At 36.4% G+C, this 16,300-nt stretch overlaps 1 protein-coding gene across 2 annotated transcripts in view; it reads left to right on the plus strand.

Moving 5' to 3' along the window:
• LOC123747380 (splicing factor U2af 38 kDa subunit) overlaps positions 1-14,209 on the plus strand; it is a 27,635-nt gene extending 13,426 nt beyond the window's left edge. For both annotated transcript variants that reach the window (XM_045729553.2, XM_045729551.2), the window contains exon 3: positions 12,642-14,209. In XM_045729553.2, the coding sequence (XP_045585509.1) occupies positions 12,642-13,227 (586 nt within the window). In that variant the 3' untranslated portion in view covers positions 13,228-14,209. The remainder of the gene's footprint in view (positions 1-12,641) is intronic.
• The last annotated feature ends 2,091 nt before the right edge of the window (positions 14,210-16,300 follow it).

Genomic DNA, 16,300 nt, shown 5'->3' on the forward strand with positions numbered 1-16,300 from the left:
AGCTAGAATTTCTTGGTTAATCAGCTCAGTCAGCAAAAAAGTTCATGGCCACAAATTTTGCAAATTGAAACTTATTTTTCTTCCTAAACATGTTCTGTAAGGAAATTAGGAAGAGTATCTGTAAGGTTCAAACTACTGTGTGTTTTTGCATCCCCATTATTTTTCTAAATTAAGCTCTTGTGTTGCCCTGGGCATACAATGTTGTTCGTGCAGTTTGTATGTTAATATTCAAAAGGAAACCCTTTTATTGGTAAAAGAAATTGTATTTAGCTGTGGAAGGTTGGCTGCAAGCATATAATCAACCAGAGATTGTGCAGCCCCATATATGGACTTGGTATCTTCGAGTCGGACCAGTACTTGATCAGGCATTGGTAAGTCCCACCTCCTGATTTGTTTTTCCTGTGATAGTCTGCATAAGAGAGAGCAGCAGAACAGATTACATGTACTCACAAAATATACTTTGCACTGAAAAGTTAATTTCTGAGTATGTAATTCTGTTTCTCCCTCTGGTCTCATCCCCTCTTATTCTTACCATGTCTTCTTTCCTCTATTTTCCTGGGTAGGGATACTTTTTTGTCGTGCTGTGATATATTTATTCTTCTTTCTACAGGTTTAATATTTTGAAATAACTTACTTTAAATACTTAATTTTAGCAAAAAGTATGGTTGCTGTTGAAATTAAGCGATATCTGCAGTCCCATAGCAATTAGAGTAGGTGTGTGTATATAAGTACCATGTGTATGTTTGTGTATATATAAAATACTGTTTGTGTGTGTATGTGTATTTTGTTTTCCTGCAATATTTTGAGTCATATTTAACACATGTATTTTTAAACTTGTCTTACATTAGTTATAGGGCAGTGAAGCTCTGACAACCAGATAGGACTGAAAATATAAATTTTCCTACTAAGGTTTATCCCCAACGTATTGCGTCTCTCCACATCCCAGCCATTTCCTTCCTTACATACCCAGTGTATGTCCACCTTCCACCTGCTTTTGTTACCTGCTAATAAAGATTTTCAACAAAACACTCAAAACTAGATATTGCTGTGAAATACAGTATATAAAAATAGTACTTATAATCCCAGTATTAAACATGGAGGCACTAAACTAGACTAGTGATTCCTTGGAAATTAGTGGAAAGAAATCATGGAGAATAATGGAGGGAGCCTCTGGAGAAGATAAACATTGTAGCAGTGAGACCATGGATTTACAGGGGGGGGAAAAGTCATGCCAACATAAGTCTGGATAGACTGCATCTTCATAGAATGCTAGAAAACATTTGAGACCGTTCTCATGAAAAGCTGGTGTACAAGATGGTAGATAACTTGGAATACACTGAACTGGATAAGAGTGTCCCTGATGGACATAAAATAAATGGTCACGGTAAGATAGGTGTCATTCAGTTCAAGAGACTTAATAAGTAGTGTACGCCACTTATCGACCCTAAGTACCATTGCTCTTTCTTATTATTGTAAGTGACCTACTTCTATCTGAGGGAGTGAGCTTATCAATGTCGGTGTTTGCAGCTGGCATAAGGCTTAGGAGACCAGTAAAAACCAGCAATATCTGCAGAAAATTTCTAATACATGGAAAACCTCGACAAATGGTTGGAGTGATTGGACAAATGACCATTAGTTCAACAAATGTAAGGTAATGAAGAATCGACTTGAGAATGGTCCAGGACAGACCGAAACATCGTCGTCCCTTCACCTTTTAGTGTGTGGTCTGGTCAACATACTTTAGCCATGTTATTGTGACTCATCGCCTGCATAAGGTAATAAAGATGAAAAACGGAGATTGGAGACCAGGACTCTATACCATAAGGGGAACGCAACTACAGGAAGGAAAAAAAAAGAGGAAAAACTTGGGTGAATATAACTAGCACTAGATCAGAGGCTCTTATTAATTGAATAACATCAGCATATGAGAAGCTGGCAAACATTAGAATGGGAAATAAAACCCTAAATATTGACAATCTATACAGCCTGTGGAATGCCAATACAGTACAGTACTAGAATACACAGGACCAGTGTGAACTCTACATCTCATGAGGCTCTTAAACTTGAAAAAAATTAAATTTTTGCAACCGTAGTGCCAAATTTAGAGCTAAACTACGGGAATAGATTAAGGGAACTTGCTCTTAAGTCTAGTGTAGAGAAGGGACCGAGGGAATATAATTACAGTACTATGTAAAAGATAAAGATAATTAGGGAGAATAAAAGTGGGCAAAGACAAACTTTGTTTTTTAAATTAAGTTTGTAGGACAAGAGTGCACAAGTGAAAACTTGAAATTTAAACGAGTTGAAGAAATGTAAGGAATTGTGTGTACCTTGTATGAGTTGTCGGCAAGTAGTATGCATTGAAATTTTTGACACTATCTGGATCCGTAACTTTCCGGCAGTCATACAAACAACTTGTAAGTTATGTGGTGATTTTTTTGGTTAGTAGGTTTGGGTTGGACTTACAATGTTTGCAGATGATGCAACAAGGAGTGTAAGAATGGAGGATGACTGTAGAATGCTTGAAAAACTTCCAAAGAGTAATCGACAAATGGATGTTAGATTTTAACTCGAATAAGTGTAAGATAATGACAGTGGAAATCGGAGATAGGAGACCAGAATTAGAATTTAGAAAATTAACAAACATAACAGCATTTAAAACTCTAAACATGGAAGCTTTAAAGACCATGTTCACAGTTTGACTATTACTGGAGTATACAGGAAGCACTGGGATAGAATCAACAACTCGCAAAACACACAAAGAAACTTAGAGTACAGTAATTTGGTGATTCTAGATCCTTGTTGGACCCCTCAAAATCTATTGAATGTGAAATCTAGGGGAGCATCCTGAAAGTGACGGCATTGTTAGTGAGGAATCTCGCCCAGGATTGTGTAGTGATTATTGTGATTGTGCACGATCCTTACCCAGGGTTTGTCCCAGTGAAGTGATGCTCTTCACCTGGACGTAAACTGGGTGAAGATTATGTGTAACGAGAACCCTCGCTGTAGACTATCTTCATATAGTTGTAGCTCAGATGAAAATTATTCGCAGTGTTGAACTTTAACTGGGCATGTATAGTGGCAAAGTGTAGTGAAGTTCATGTTTAGTATGGAACATGTGATGGTGATTGTGTATTGAAGAAAGTATGCAGTGAACACAATGCAAACATAATTACAATCGTGTTGTAAAGTATGTGTTAAGTAAAAGTTGTATTATGATGGGTTATGTTCATTGATGGTTGCATTAGTGAGCTCGTAAAGATCTTGTATAGAAAGGATTGTTTTGTGAGATGTGGGCAACCAATAGCATACATCGTGACTTGATGTAACCAATGAAATTTTGGTTCTATGGGGATGCTGGGTTCCTGTTTTGTTTTTTCCCCCATCTTTGCACCTGGGCAGTGCTTGGCACCACTGTTAGTCATCTGGGTCATTTAATAAATACAAATATTTTGTGTATCCGGTATGCCATTGAATGTTATTTGACTTGATTTGGATTGATGGTAGAAGGCTTTGAGAAAAAGTATGTTAACAGCTTTAAGCTGTTTTACTGCGGGTCCTAGGAACAAACAAACAATTCAAGGGCTGGTAGAACCCCAGGAGCTCAGGACCTAGAATGGCACTCAAAGTTCTGGAATATGGGTGAACATTAAAGACTGAATGAGGAACTGATGGGAATTAGCAATCACTGTTATAGCATAATGTTTATGTAATTGAGATGGAGGAGAAAAACATGCATAACAGTTTCAGAGGAGGATGAGGGTACAGGAAAGATTGCAGGAGGGTGTGAAACTTTTTCTAGTGAGTACAGAGACAATGGAAGCACTAAACAGGGTCAGACACGAATGCACTAGGTTGGAGGAAAGCAAAGTAGCAATTTGAAAGATGCATAGCAACTGAAGCAGAAAGGTCTGCATAAAAAAAATTACAGGCAAATTGATTCCATTTCTTAAAAACTGAGCCATGTTGGATGACTGGTGCAAGTATGTTAGAAGGGTATAAACCTTTTCCTTCATTGCCCTAATTTTTGTTGTACCCATGGTAGGTAAATAGGAAACAAACAATGTTTGACAAACATCTGTTTTAAATATCTCTAAATATTTTAGCACCTATAATTTTTTTTAATTAGTGAATATTTCATCACCCAGGTCCCAGCTAATGAGAAAAATATCACTTCTCCATCTTACTAGTTCTGCAAAATTGGGATACAGTAAATAAATAATTCGGGGTTTGGAAAACAGTTTTGTTTTGTGGTCATTATGAAAGCAAGAGTGGAAGTTCTACTTACCTTGTGTAGGCACTTTAAAAAAAAGCATTGTGGCCTCCCCAGCTACCACAGGATGTTTGATGCGAGTTCTTAACTAGAAAGACTCCAAATGGTCCGTCTTTTCTTCAAATAACACTTTGCATTGACTGCTTGACCGAAGCTCGATCATTTGCTCTGTAACACCATTAACACTTATCTGGGGATTTCAGTCAAACAGCACAGAAATGGGTTGACAGTCCACTGGTATACAGTATAGGCCTTTTTAATTTAGGAAAGTATTCCTTAAATCGCAAAGAAAGTTTTCTTAGATGGGTGATCACGTCATCCTTGAGTTCGCTGAAATCGGTCCCATCAGCATTCCTCCATAGCAAAGAAAGGGTGGGGAAGGATGCAATTTTAGGTTCTGCCATTTTTAGCCAATACTTGAGCTTTTCTTGAAATTTTTTTGCTTGCAGATATTCTATTTTAGTTTTGTTTCCTTGAAGTTGCAGATTAAGTGCATGCCTGTGGGAGAAAATGTCAATTAAATTACTAAGCTGAGGTAACCACTTATTGGAAATAATTTAAATGAGAAGAGTGCTTCTTTTCAACCAAAAACATCAAAATTTCAGTCCTCGGCTCCCCCAAAAATAGTTCAAAACATTCCTCCTGAGAGCCAATGATCTGCGCATAGAAAACTAGGTTCTTATTTAATGGATTGATTTCGGAACAAGGATCGGAGGAGCCTTGTCTTTAAAGCGCCTGCCTTGATGTACTGTTCTTCACTACTGTAATGAATTTTTCATGACTTATTTTAGTCCAGGAACATTACTTTTGATGGTCAGAGCTTGGCAGTGAATCATACATTGTGTTTCAGAATTTAGTCATTATATTGCTCTGCATGAGCCATAAAGCCAGAATTCACACAATACCGAGCTATGAAGGAGCACGTTTACTGTTAATTCCCACAGGATTCCAAAGTTAAACCTTTTTTGCTAAAAAAATGCATGAATATTGTTGAATGTCAATTCCTTTACAAGTATTATTCAAAGGCTTGTAGACCAGAAAATCTTGTTCAATAGTGGTTTCAGACTTACAACGGATGTAGACCATTAACTGCGAGTCATTGGAGATATCCGTGACTTTGTCCAGTCGAATAGCACACTTATCATTCCAATGAATATGGTGAATAAGTTCTGCCTTTGTCTCCAGCAATGATTTCAATTTGGAGACTATGATATTATTTGCCAATGGCACTTCCGGTACTTTTGGTGCTTGGTCAGAGCCACACTTGATTTAATTGATGTGAATAGCAGCTGTCTAGATTAGCATTTCCCCTATTTTGTGTGGTATTTGATTTTGCACCGAAGTAAGCTACTTCAAAGCTTACTTTTGCCACATCCTTCTGATTAAATGTTGCTTTGGAATCCTTGTTGTCAAGTTGCTGTTTCTTTATAATCACTTTTACATGTTTAAAATGTGATGGAGGCATGAAGAACCATGCTGGATGTTTCTGCTTCAGATGGTCTTCGAACCTTACTCTTTCAATTTATCATTTGCATAGAAGAGCATAACACACTCCCTTGTCTTCAATATTGGTGAAACAAAGCTTAGTAGCATCTGACACATAAGGATGATTGTTAGCGCTCATTCTGGGTAAGAAAAAATGAAATTTTGAATTTGAATTAGTTCTGTTTTGACTGAGGGAACAATGTCATCTGCTACGATATGAGTTTACCACAATGTATAACTGGTGCAGGGGCAGTCACATGACACAAAAATTACAAAACAGCGAGTTAAAATATAATGAGGTGTAGGTATAAATACCAATCAGTTTTCATTAAATGGGAGCAGCACACAGCCAGTGCAATACTTACCTCACACTGCCACAGCTAGCAACACACTGCACCAAGTCTAAACTTTATACTCGATATTGGTGCAAACTGATCACTTTTTTAAACTTCTACACACGTACCATAAATTTTAATGTGTATTCTGAGGTATGTCACTACCCAAAGAAATGCCATTTTATCCATTCATAGGTAGATTTTCCTAGGTTTGGGAAGTGCTGGTGAATGCATAAAATATTGACTGATGTGTGTAAAAACGTTTTTGGGTACATCAGTGGCACTACCTAAATCTCTCTTAACAAGTCCCTCTAAACAACAAATCAAATTTAATCACCAGATCTTCCCTTCAAATTTAGAATTTTTCAGAAAAAAAGTTCGGATTCTGGAGAGGCCCATGTGCTATCAGAATCCTCATTAGATAATAATTTTTGATAATTTAACGTTTTTGATAATTTTTGAGCATGAGAAATATGTGGGTATGAATGTTAACCCCTTGAACCCATTTACTGTGTGGCTATATTTTATACCTAGTCCCTCATGCGCACCAAAAAATAATTATTCAAAAATGTTTCTATCATAAAATTGTTATGGAGTGAAGGTGTAAGGTTGGTTAATTTCAGTAGCAGAAGGACCGGGTTGCCAGCTGTGGCTCATGGCGACAGTTGACAGGGTTAGGTTCTGCTTCTAGTTCCATTTTATTGTCTTATTTCATTTACTTACTTTTTGTGGGTAAAGGATGTATTAGGATGTCACTAGTGGTTTTAATGTTTTCATATGCAGTAATGTGAAATATGCATACATATGTACACATGCATATCACTATAAAATACACACACCCTATATTAATTCATATCTATATATTTGAGCCAAAGTAACAGTTGTTCATAACACATTTATTTGCGAATATATTCACTAGTGAAGGTGCAGTGATAATATTATGTCACTCATATTGCACCTTATGTCATCAACAATATGCTTCTCTTATCCTAACTTGTTTTATCTAGCATTAATGAATTAATTGTTTTATCAAAGCATTGTATTAGTGGTGTGGTTTGCAACGCAACATTTAGCAAGTATTCAATTGTCATAGAGAATAGACAATGCTCCTTTCCATAGATTGCTAGGAAGATTTGGTGTCATTCATGGAATTTAGCTGACATACTTTCATCACAATCACCTATACTCACCGTGCTCTAAATCTCAAACACCTTCCCTCCCACCCCCCTTTCCCCCCCCCCTCCCCCACCACCACTAATATCAAGATCACACTCACATTTTCATAGGAATCTGATTTTGTAGAACCGTGTACATATGCTCCAACTGGCAACTCTGACAGTGAGTGTCTGCAGTATGCCACGACTTCATGTCGGTCGTAATCACATCCTCAATCTGACTCACTTTATAGGAAAAGATGATTGATTCATCTTTTAATGGATATTATGTAGGATTTCTTGACTGATTAAACCCACACTAATATTACTTTAGTAAAATTTTGCATATTTTAGTGCAAAATTTGTTGCACATTACAAAATATGTATATGTAGGTTGCACGGTGATCATCAGTAGTACAGATGATAATACAGTACTGTATTGCTATTTTCATTACATTTAGAAGCATGTGGAAACAAAGCTAATGCTGTCTAGCACCTTGAACACTAATACTGTGTGTGGTCACCACTACAATGATCAAACTAGAAACAAGATAACTCGCCACATTTCCAACAGAATCAGATATGCTCAAATTCAGCTTAGTGAATGTATCGTCAGCACAGCAATGTGCAATTCCCCACCCACACGCCTATACTCCACAATCTCACTTCTCTTGTTATTAGAGAAGCTTATTTCATAGTTTAATGGATAATATTAAAGTTACCTTTAATATTTTCCTCATCACCAAGATCTTCAGATCCTTGTAGTTTTGCATGGCATCAATTGTCCCCTATTGTGGTCACACTGTCTTTAGAGGCAGCATGGTGATGCACCCGTCATGGTGTGATCTTTTTACTTAGGGCCCCAAGAAGGAAACTTAAGGCTCGTAATTTTTTCCCATTATGGCAACTAATTGCTTGAGGTCTCTAGTGTCAAATGACCTTCCTACAGTCAGTGGGTCTTTTAAATATTTCAGGCAGTACAAGTTGCCTCCAGGCATTTAGAGCATAGCAGCAAATGCTTGACATACGTGAGCAGTGTAAAGGCTTAATTGAACTCTAGTTATGTTTTAACAATTCTCATTGGAGACGACATTCAGAGAAACGGTGCCTTGGAAAGCTATTGATCATATATATATTAAGCATACTACAGTTGAATGACAGTACCACCAACCACCTCCCCACTTGCACGAAACTAAACCTTTTATACTGCCTGTTTCCTGCAATCATTATACCTCCAGAACATATTGAATGCTATTTTGAATCTTTAGTTACATTGACCTGAAGATACCTGTTGGATCAGCTTTAATCAAAACATTCCTATAGGTTTTTTATATTGAAAATCATCTTTTTACAATTATTTGGCACCTTTAACACTGCTCCGTGGAAACTCGCGGTTGACAAGGGGATCGTGGCCCCTCCATGCGGGTAAGCGCGCGGTGACACCCAAATGTGTATACTCGTTCCAGCTTTCTCACCTTAATTCTCGTGCTTCGTCGCTCGTTTTGGTATCGTTGTGTTCGCAATTAAATTCTCTACAGGTGTGTATAAATATAATGTCCAAACGCCTAGCGTGACTCCCAACAGCAAAGCGTAAAGTCGGCAAAAACGCACAAAATCAGTAACATGTGCATTCTCGTTCCATTTTTTTACCTTAATTCTCGTGCTACGTCGCTCGTTTTGGTATCATTGTGTTCGCAATTAAATTCCCTACAGATGTGTATGAATAAAATGTACAAAAGGCTGGAGTGCCTCCCCGCAGAAAAGCCTAAAGTTACCCATGAACGAGCACCATTTTGTACATTGCAACCTAATGTTCAACTCGTTCAATTTTATAACATCAAATTTCGTGCTACGTCGCTCGTTTTGGTATCAAATTATTCGCAATAAAAAGGCGAGTATTTTAAAACTAGTCCCAGAATAATAGAGCAATAACTGGATTTTTAACAAATATTTTAATTCTGGACGCTCATCATCACAAATTTATTTATATCTTTCCAGTGTTCTGACATAAATATTTGTGTTACATCTTTCATTTTGGTATCAAATTGTTCGCAATAAAACGGCGCGCATTTTAAAACTAGTCCCAAGATAATAGGACAATAAATAGAATTTTAACAAATATTTTAATATTCGGACCACAGGCCTATTTATAATATTTCAAGTGTTTGGACATCAAGTTTCATGTTATATCTTTGATTTTGGTATCAAATTGTGTGCAATCTAAAGGCACTTATTTTAAAACCACTACCAGATTGATCTGATAAAATTTAAATTTTTAAAAAATATTTTAATGAGTGACTCAGTACTGCGTCGTTGGAACACATTCAGTAGAAAAATGAGTGACGAGATAATCAGTCTGTGGAACCTCAAAGTGTTAAATTTGTCATTGTTTAGTTAAGTTCTCCACACCTATTTCATTCCTGATGGTTCACTTCAATTAATATTTTTCTGCATACTGTACTATATCTTTAACACATCCGTGAAGAGGTAATTCTGTACTGTGTGTCAGTCTTTCAATACTCCCAAGGAATTGGTGATTTTATGCTTTTTGTAGCAAATGTCCTAAAAATTATTCGGTTCCACATCATCCAGTCCATTCTCTTGATTTGCCACAACATACAAAATAAGTGGTACTAAAATGCATGATCCTAAGCCACTTGCCTAACCAAACCAACCTATGCAAAGAAAATGGATAGTTTTGATGTACTCTTTTTTTTTTTTTTTTTTCTTTCTTTCTTTCTTTCATAATACTTTTTTTTATTTTATACGTTGGGGGACCATAACATACAAAACGAGTCACATGAGTCGAGAGGAAGGGTTGCACCATCAGTCTTCTCGTGTCCTCCTTATGCAATGAAACGTTAACAGAAACACTAAAGATTCCCTTTGCAACAACTGTCATGCTTGACTAATTAGCTACATTGGTAGCTTTAACATGCTAGGGAAAGGCATTTAATATCTGTATGACGTCACATTCAAATACATCTTCTAACTCCTAGGACTTGAATAAATGTCTTTGTGGAAGCCAAACCTAGGTCTCCTCTTATATCAGCCATTTCCATCTCATTGGCTTAGGCACCCCTTTCCTGCATAATTTCCTGAATAGAAGTTTATTACAACCATTTGCTCTAAATTGGCTAAGATATTGGTAATGAATACCAATACCTGTATGTATATGTGGTATGTCATTCTTTTGTGACTCATAGCAAAGTGACAGTACATTAAGTGGAAGCAACAGTCTATAACACCCTTCAATTTTTATAGAAGAAACCCTTTTGTTTCTGTCGTGCTTTTTGTCACTTCCTCTTACTCTTGAAGCAGTAAGTGCAACACTGCACACCTGCTCAAATATTATCCGAAGTATTCCTTATATTAAATATCTCGGTTTCAACTGTTCAGTCTCTCATGTTCCAAGATCACTGTTGAATCTGTTTCCTCATTGACCAAAAGACCAAATTTTTCTGTGTGCTTCAACCCAAATACCCGTGAACATGGTGTATGTTACTTGGATGGAACTATTAGTTTTCTCAATTTAGTAGAGATTTGTAATGTTTTGAATTTTGGAGTATGTACTTAAATTTTATTTGTTTTGGAAAAAAAAAAACTAATTTTCCCCCCCTTCCCCCCTTTCCCTTGAATCCTCAGTTGAGATACCTTATGGTGCTCTTGGCATTATCTTTTTATTGTTCATTTGTTTTTCTTTGTACCTATTGAAGTTCAATGTCTTGAGAATGCTTCGTCATACCGAATTGAAACTTGAAATATGTGGAACATGCTCATGTTTTTTTGCTAAATATGTGGTTTGTATTGAAATTGAACACTGTAGCTCAGAAATATAATTTTGATGGTTTCTTGAGAAAGTTGCATCATATTGATAGAAGCTGGACAGTATGATTATGAAGCTAGGATTCTTTTCATTATTAGGCCGTGTAGTCTAGTTGCAACTTTAAAATTATAGTTTATAATTTTTAGGTATGGATAATTATATTTTGGTTTGGTTGCGGTTTGGCCAGAGTTTAATCACTAGTGTAGATGTCGACTGCAACTGCACCTGCACCCTTTTTCCCTCAATGTTTACTCACTCACGTACACTTAATCCCACTGATCTCCTGTCATCACCATCAATGCCCACTCACTTTCCTTACCTTGGTGCCCTTCTACTTCCACAACCTCAATTCAGTTTCAAAATTAATCTCCTCCCTACTTAATCTTGCACCTGCACCCCACCCAACCTCTACACTAACCATATTCATATTCCACTTAAAAGCACCCCAATTCAAATCTGAACTATCACACCCAACATTTTCCTACCCACCATATCCACACTCGCCAATGTCTCGCAATGCTAACTATACCCATCACCCCAGTCATACATGCATACAACTACCCACTTATATCCTGTCCACAACCCCCATTATTAAAATTCATATTCCTATACACCCATCCTACAACCCCCCCCCCCCCACTATCATTTCTAACCCGTGTTGATGAAACATTCAGTTCATTATTTACACACCTACCACATTGAGTGAAAATGGGACAGATGAACAGAATGCACAATACAGTAAAGGGGAAAGTACTCTAACAATACCAAAGTCAGCTGATAATGCAAAGTTTCACCTTTGTAATAAATATGAATAAAATTATTTTTTTATCATACAAATAAATCTTTTGCTGCTCTCCTACTGGAATTGCTGGATAAAATTTGGGACGAGCATTATTTACATCGCACACTCGCAGTATCTGGCTAGATCAGACCTCACGATAAATTTTTAAATATGCCTGCGTTTCTGACAACCTTTTCACATTTACATTTTGTAATTATTGTTAACGCTTAACACTGGCAGTTGATCTGTTTGGTAAATCAGACACACACAGTCCAGCTCCAGAACCCCACAGATGTCCTTAGTGTAGAGCAATCTCTCAATCATAAAATTAGTATTTACATGTTTTCTGTTTCTATCAACTACACAAAGCAAAGATAGTTCTGAATATGAAATCATGTTAGGGGGTTAAATTTTCTTGCATATTAGTACAAAGAAAACATGTATATGCGATAATTACCATCTGGGAACATTGTGTAAACCAAAGAATAGAAATACTGGCCCGGCAAGTGACAGTAAACCTGTTTATATTTGGAGGGGGGGGAGGGTTATATCGCTGTGGAAAAAAAAAGAGAGAAAAAGTTGGATATTAAAGTTCTGGTTTCAAGAGACTCGTCTGTATCACTAGGATGTCACCGGAGGTCATTAAAAAGTGTAAACTTTGTAACTTTTAATAATATATTTTGACTTGCAATTTTTTCACCAATGCATGTAATATTTTGCTTGTTTCACTCTTGTTGTCTTATCTGCATTCAGCTATAGCTCCAACTTAATGCACATTTTATTACAGTCAGACTGTGGTGATGCAGAACATGTATGTGAGTCAGCAGAACTCAGCCAAGTCTGCAGATGGTTCTCACCTGGCAAATATGAGTGACCATGAGATTCAAGAGCAATTCGAGTATTTCTTTGAAGATGTATTTTTTGAATGTGAAGAAAAATATGGTGAAATTGAAGAGATGTGTGTCTGCGATAATCAGTGTGACCACCTACGAGGGAATGTTTATATTAAATTCAGGCGAGAAGAGGATGCTGTAAAGGCTGCAGAAGATTTGAACAACCGCTGGTACATGTTCCGTCCAATCTACTGTGACCTGTGCCCTGTTGCTGACTTCCGTGAAGCATGTTGTAGGCAATTTGAAATGGGCCAGTGTGGTAAAGGAGGATTCTGTAACTTTTGGCATGTTAAACCAATTTCACATCACCTCAAGAATCTACTTGCCCGTTCCTCCCGTTCTCGATACAAATATCGTTCTCGCTCACGCTCTAGGTCACGTGATAAGCATGTTGAGAAACATGTAGATGTCAAACATAGGCGAAGGTCTCGATCACGCTCCCGTGATCGTGATCGTCGGGAGCGTAGAGGGCGTTACTGAGAAGACAACAAGATTGCTTTAGTTTTTTAATTGTCTTTTACATAGTGTAAGAGTTTGGAAATGTACAACAAATGCATAAAAATTGTAATTAATCGGAGATTTACAATATTTAGAACATAGTGGTGATAAAAAGCTGTAACTGTGAACTGGAGAATCTTTGTAGAAATTGCCCACATTTTTCAAGGAAATTTGACATTGGGTTTAATTTTTATCCTCGAATCCCAAATATATATATCGCTGTATCTGAATGGCCATTAGAATTAAATAATGCTGCAAACAGTATTTTCATAATTTTATAAATGCTCAAATTGCAACAAGGAAGTTTAGCAATCATTATAAATGCACAGACTTGAAGGTGGTTATGCATAGTAAATGCCCAAACATTTCACACATTTTATACACTTCAAGTATGCCATTTATGAAGGCGTTATTTCATTTCATATTTATGCTCTTTAACATGTGTTACCTCTCACTTGTTTCATACAAGCCTTAACACTCGTTGTTGTATGAAGGAAACTTCATAGTAATCCTTAGTGGACCATTCAGATACTGAACTGTAGGCTTAGTGAATGTGACATGGTTAGTCATTGTCTCGTACAGGAATTTGTCTCTTCTCATTTGTTTTGAGAATAGGTCGATTGTCCTCATACACGTTGTTTGTGGTGTCTAAACCGGTAGGATTAGAGGTAGACAATAGGAAATAGCTTTGACAGCATAGTTCATCATTACCAAAAATTAGGTTAGGTCTTATTACCTCTGAATTGGCATATTTCTGGTTGCTGAATATTGAGTACGGTATTGAGTTTAATCAAATTGTTTACGACTTACTAACCATGTCACATACTGTCATAGAAATGGGCCATGCAAAGTGGTGGTATGTTACTTGGGAAATGTGTTGTATTTTTGTTTTCCATAAAGTATTACTTAGGATTGTGCCTGTAACATTTCATTTGAAATATCAGTGAATACAGGTCTCAGCTAATAGCTTCTTTTTATTACCCAGTTTTCGTGCCTTAAATATTTATCTTAAAATGTACCTCTTTTATAGAACCCTTCTTTGTGAAGTGTATTTTCATGTGGATCTTATGAGAAATATTATTCAATGGAGTTTAATTCAAAACAAAATGGAGGAAACAATTCTTGAGGGAAGGCACCAGACAGCTGGAATTGTGTGGGTTGGGGTGGGCAGACTCGTAACAAGGCTGGGAAAATCAGACAATCGTAGGAAATATTCTGATTAAATGAATAAAATAATACCAGTGAAGAAAGCTGTACGTGACATAACAATAAAATGCTGTATCTGCTAGAAAGTTCAGTAATGCAGAAGGGAACTGGCAGCGTTTCTGAAATATTCTAATTAGTACTCTGTAGTATTTGTTTATCAAACGTCGTAATACCATAGGGTTACACCTTACCCTATCCTTCCGAGAAATAAATTGGGAAATTTTACTCTACTGTATCGTAAATCTGTGTACACAGTACATTCAAATATAATTTCCTGTTACAGAAAACGTACCGTATTACTTACTGTTTCGGGTTCTGGTAGTTTGAATAAGTGGAAAATTTAATTATGTCGTTCTTGTTGTCATTAATTTACTAATATATTTATTTTATTTTTAAAGTATTTTCTGACCTAACCCCAAAGACATGATTTTTTTCTTCTTCCCTTTACTTGATTCTTCGCAAATCTTAGTGCTGAGCACTTTTATGTTTTGAACACTTGTCATTTACTGTTAATTGTGCTCACTTTGATCATGTAACCTTACATAGAACTTTACACTGCTGTTCTCTCTTGATTTTAAGGATTGGGAATGTGTTGAAAGTCCTGCTTTGCAGAAGTCCTTTGGTTTTGTTTAATGGCTGCTTCCTCTTTTTCTTCTATGAGCTCCCGAGAATTTCTAGTACTTAAGGTTATGAACGCAAATGGCTTGAAAATTAATAGATGGATCGTTAATTTATGAAATTTGGCCAACGTTGATAGTTTCATAATTACTGATCTGTATATATATTTATTTTTATAATTATAATTGATGCTGCTGATTTAAACATGCATTTCTTGAGAGATGTAAGAAACATTTTATGAAATTTTTGGAAAGTAAAAATATAAGTAAATTTAAATTGAAAGTAAAGTGTGCAGTTCAAGAATTTTTTAAGCAGCTGCTTGGCATTCTCATTTGTTCTGATTGTGCCCACAAAAATCAAGTTATGGTCCCTTATGTTTTGTTCAAGTCCATAACTTATGAACTTTTGTCCATATAACAATTCTCTGCCCGTGAAATGAGAAAGATCAGCCTGGAGGCTACAGCTTCAGATGGATTGCTTGTCTTATCTTGTCTAATTCGCACACAGTGTGTGCGAATGCAAGACAGACTTAACAGGTTTAATTATTATATTGCCTGAATGGGCACCATTTACATAAATCCTACTAGCATTTTTATCAAATGTAACATTAGCTAAAGAAAAATAATTACAATAATTTCCAACAAAAATTTAAAGGAATTTCCATGGTGTTACTTTGTTCTTGATAGACAGGCTCTTACTCATCACATTAAAGTAATTACAGTATCACGAGTAAAAAGTAAATCGAGGTTTGTGCGTTTTGAGTCTGGATTTGTTGGCTCGTTTCCTTATGTATATATTATGTACTCACCTAGTTGTGTTTGCGGGGGTTGAGCTCTGGCTCTTTGGTCCCGCCTCTCAACCGTCAATCAACAGGTTATGTGCGCAGGTGTGTTCGCACAGTGCATGGGGCGATCTGCTTTCTCTCACTTGCCTACGTTGGCCTTGTTTGACCATATTGCCTTTGTTGCAGTCATTATTATTATTATTATTTTTTTTTTTTTTTTTTTTTTTTTGGTATTTACCAGTTTGTTTGCTCCCTAATCTGAGGTTCAAATTTACAAGCTTTTTGATGCATCATACTCCCACTGATATTGGAAAGTTAATTTTCAATGTTGCTGTCCATTCCCGGTCTAAAAATAAAATCCATTTAGTTTAATTCTCAAAATATAATTTCCAAAGCAAAAATTTTTATAGTTGATTGCACTGCAAGTTAAAAAAAAAATAGTGGTAT

Source organism: Procambarus clarkii, chromosome 94 (genome assembly GCF_040958095.1).
Source record: "Procambarus clarkii isolate CNS0578487 chromosome 94, FALCON_Pclarkii_2.0, whole genome shotgun sequence".
In the NCBI taxonomy this organism is placed as follows: Eukaryota; Metazoa; Arthropoda; class Malacostraca; order Decapoda; family Cambaridae; genus Procambarus; species Procambarus clarkii.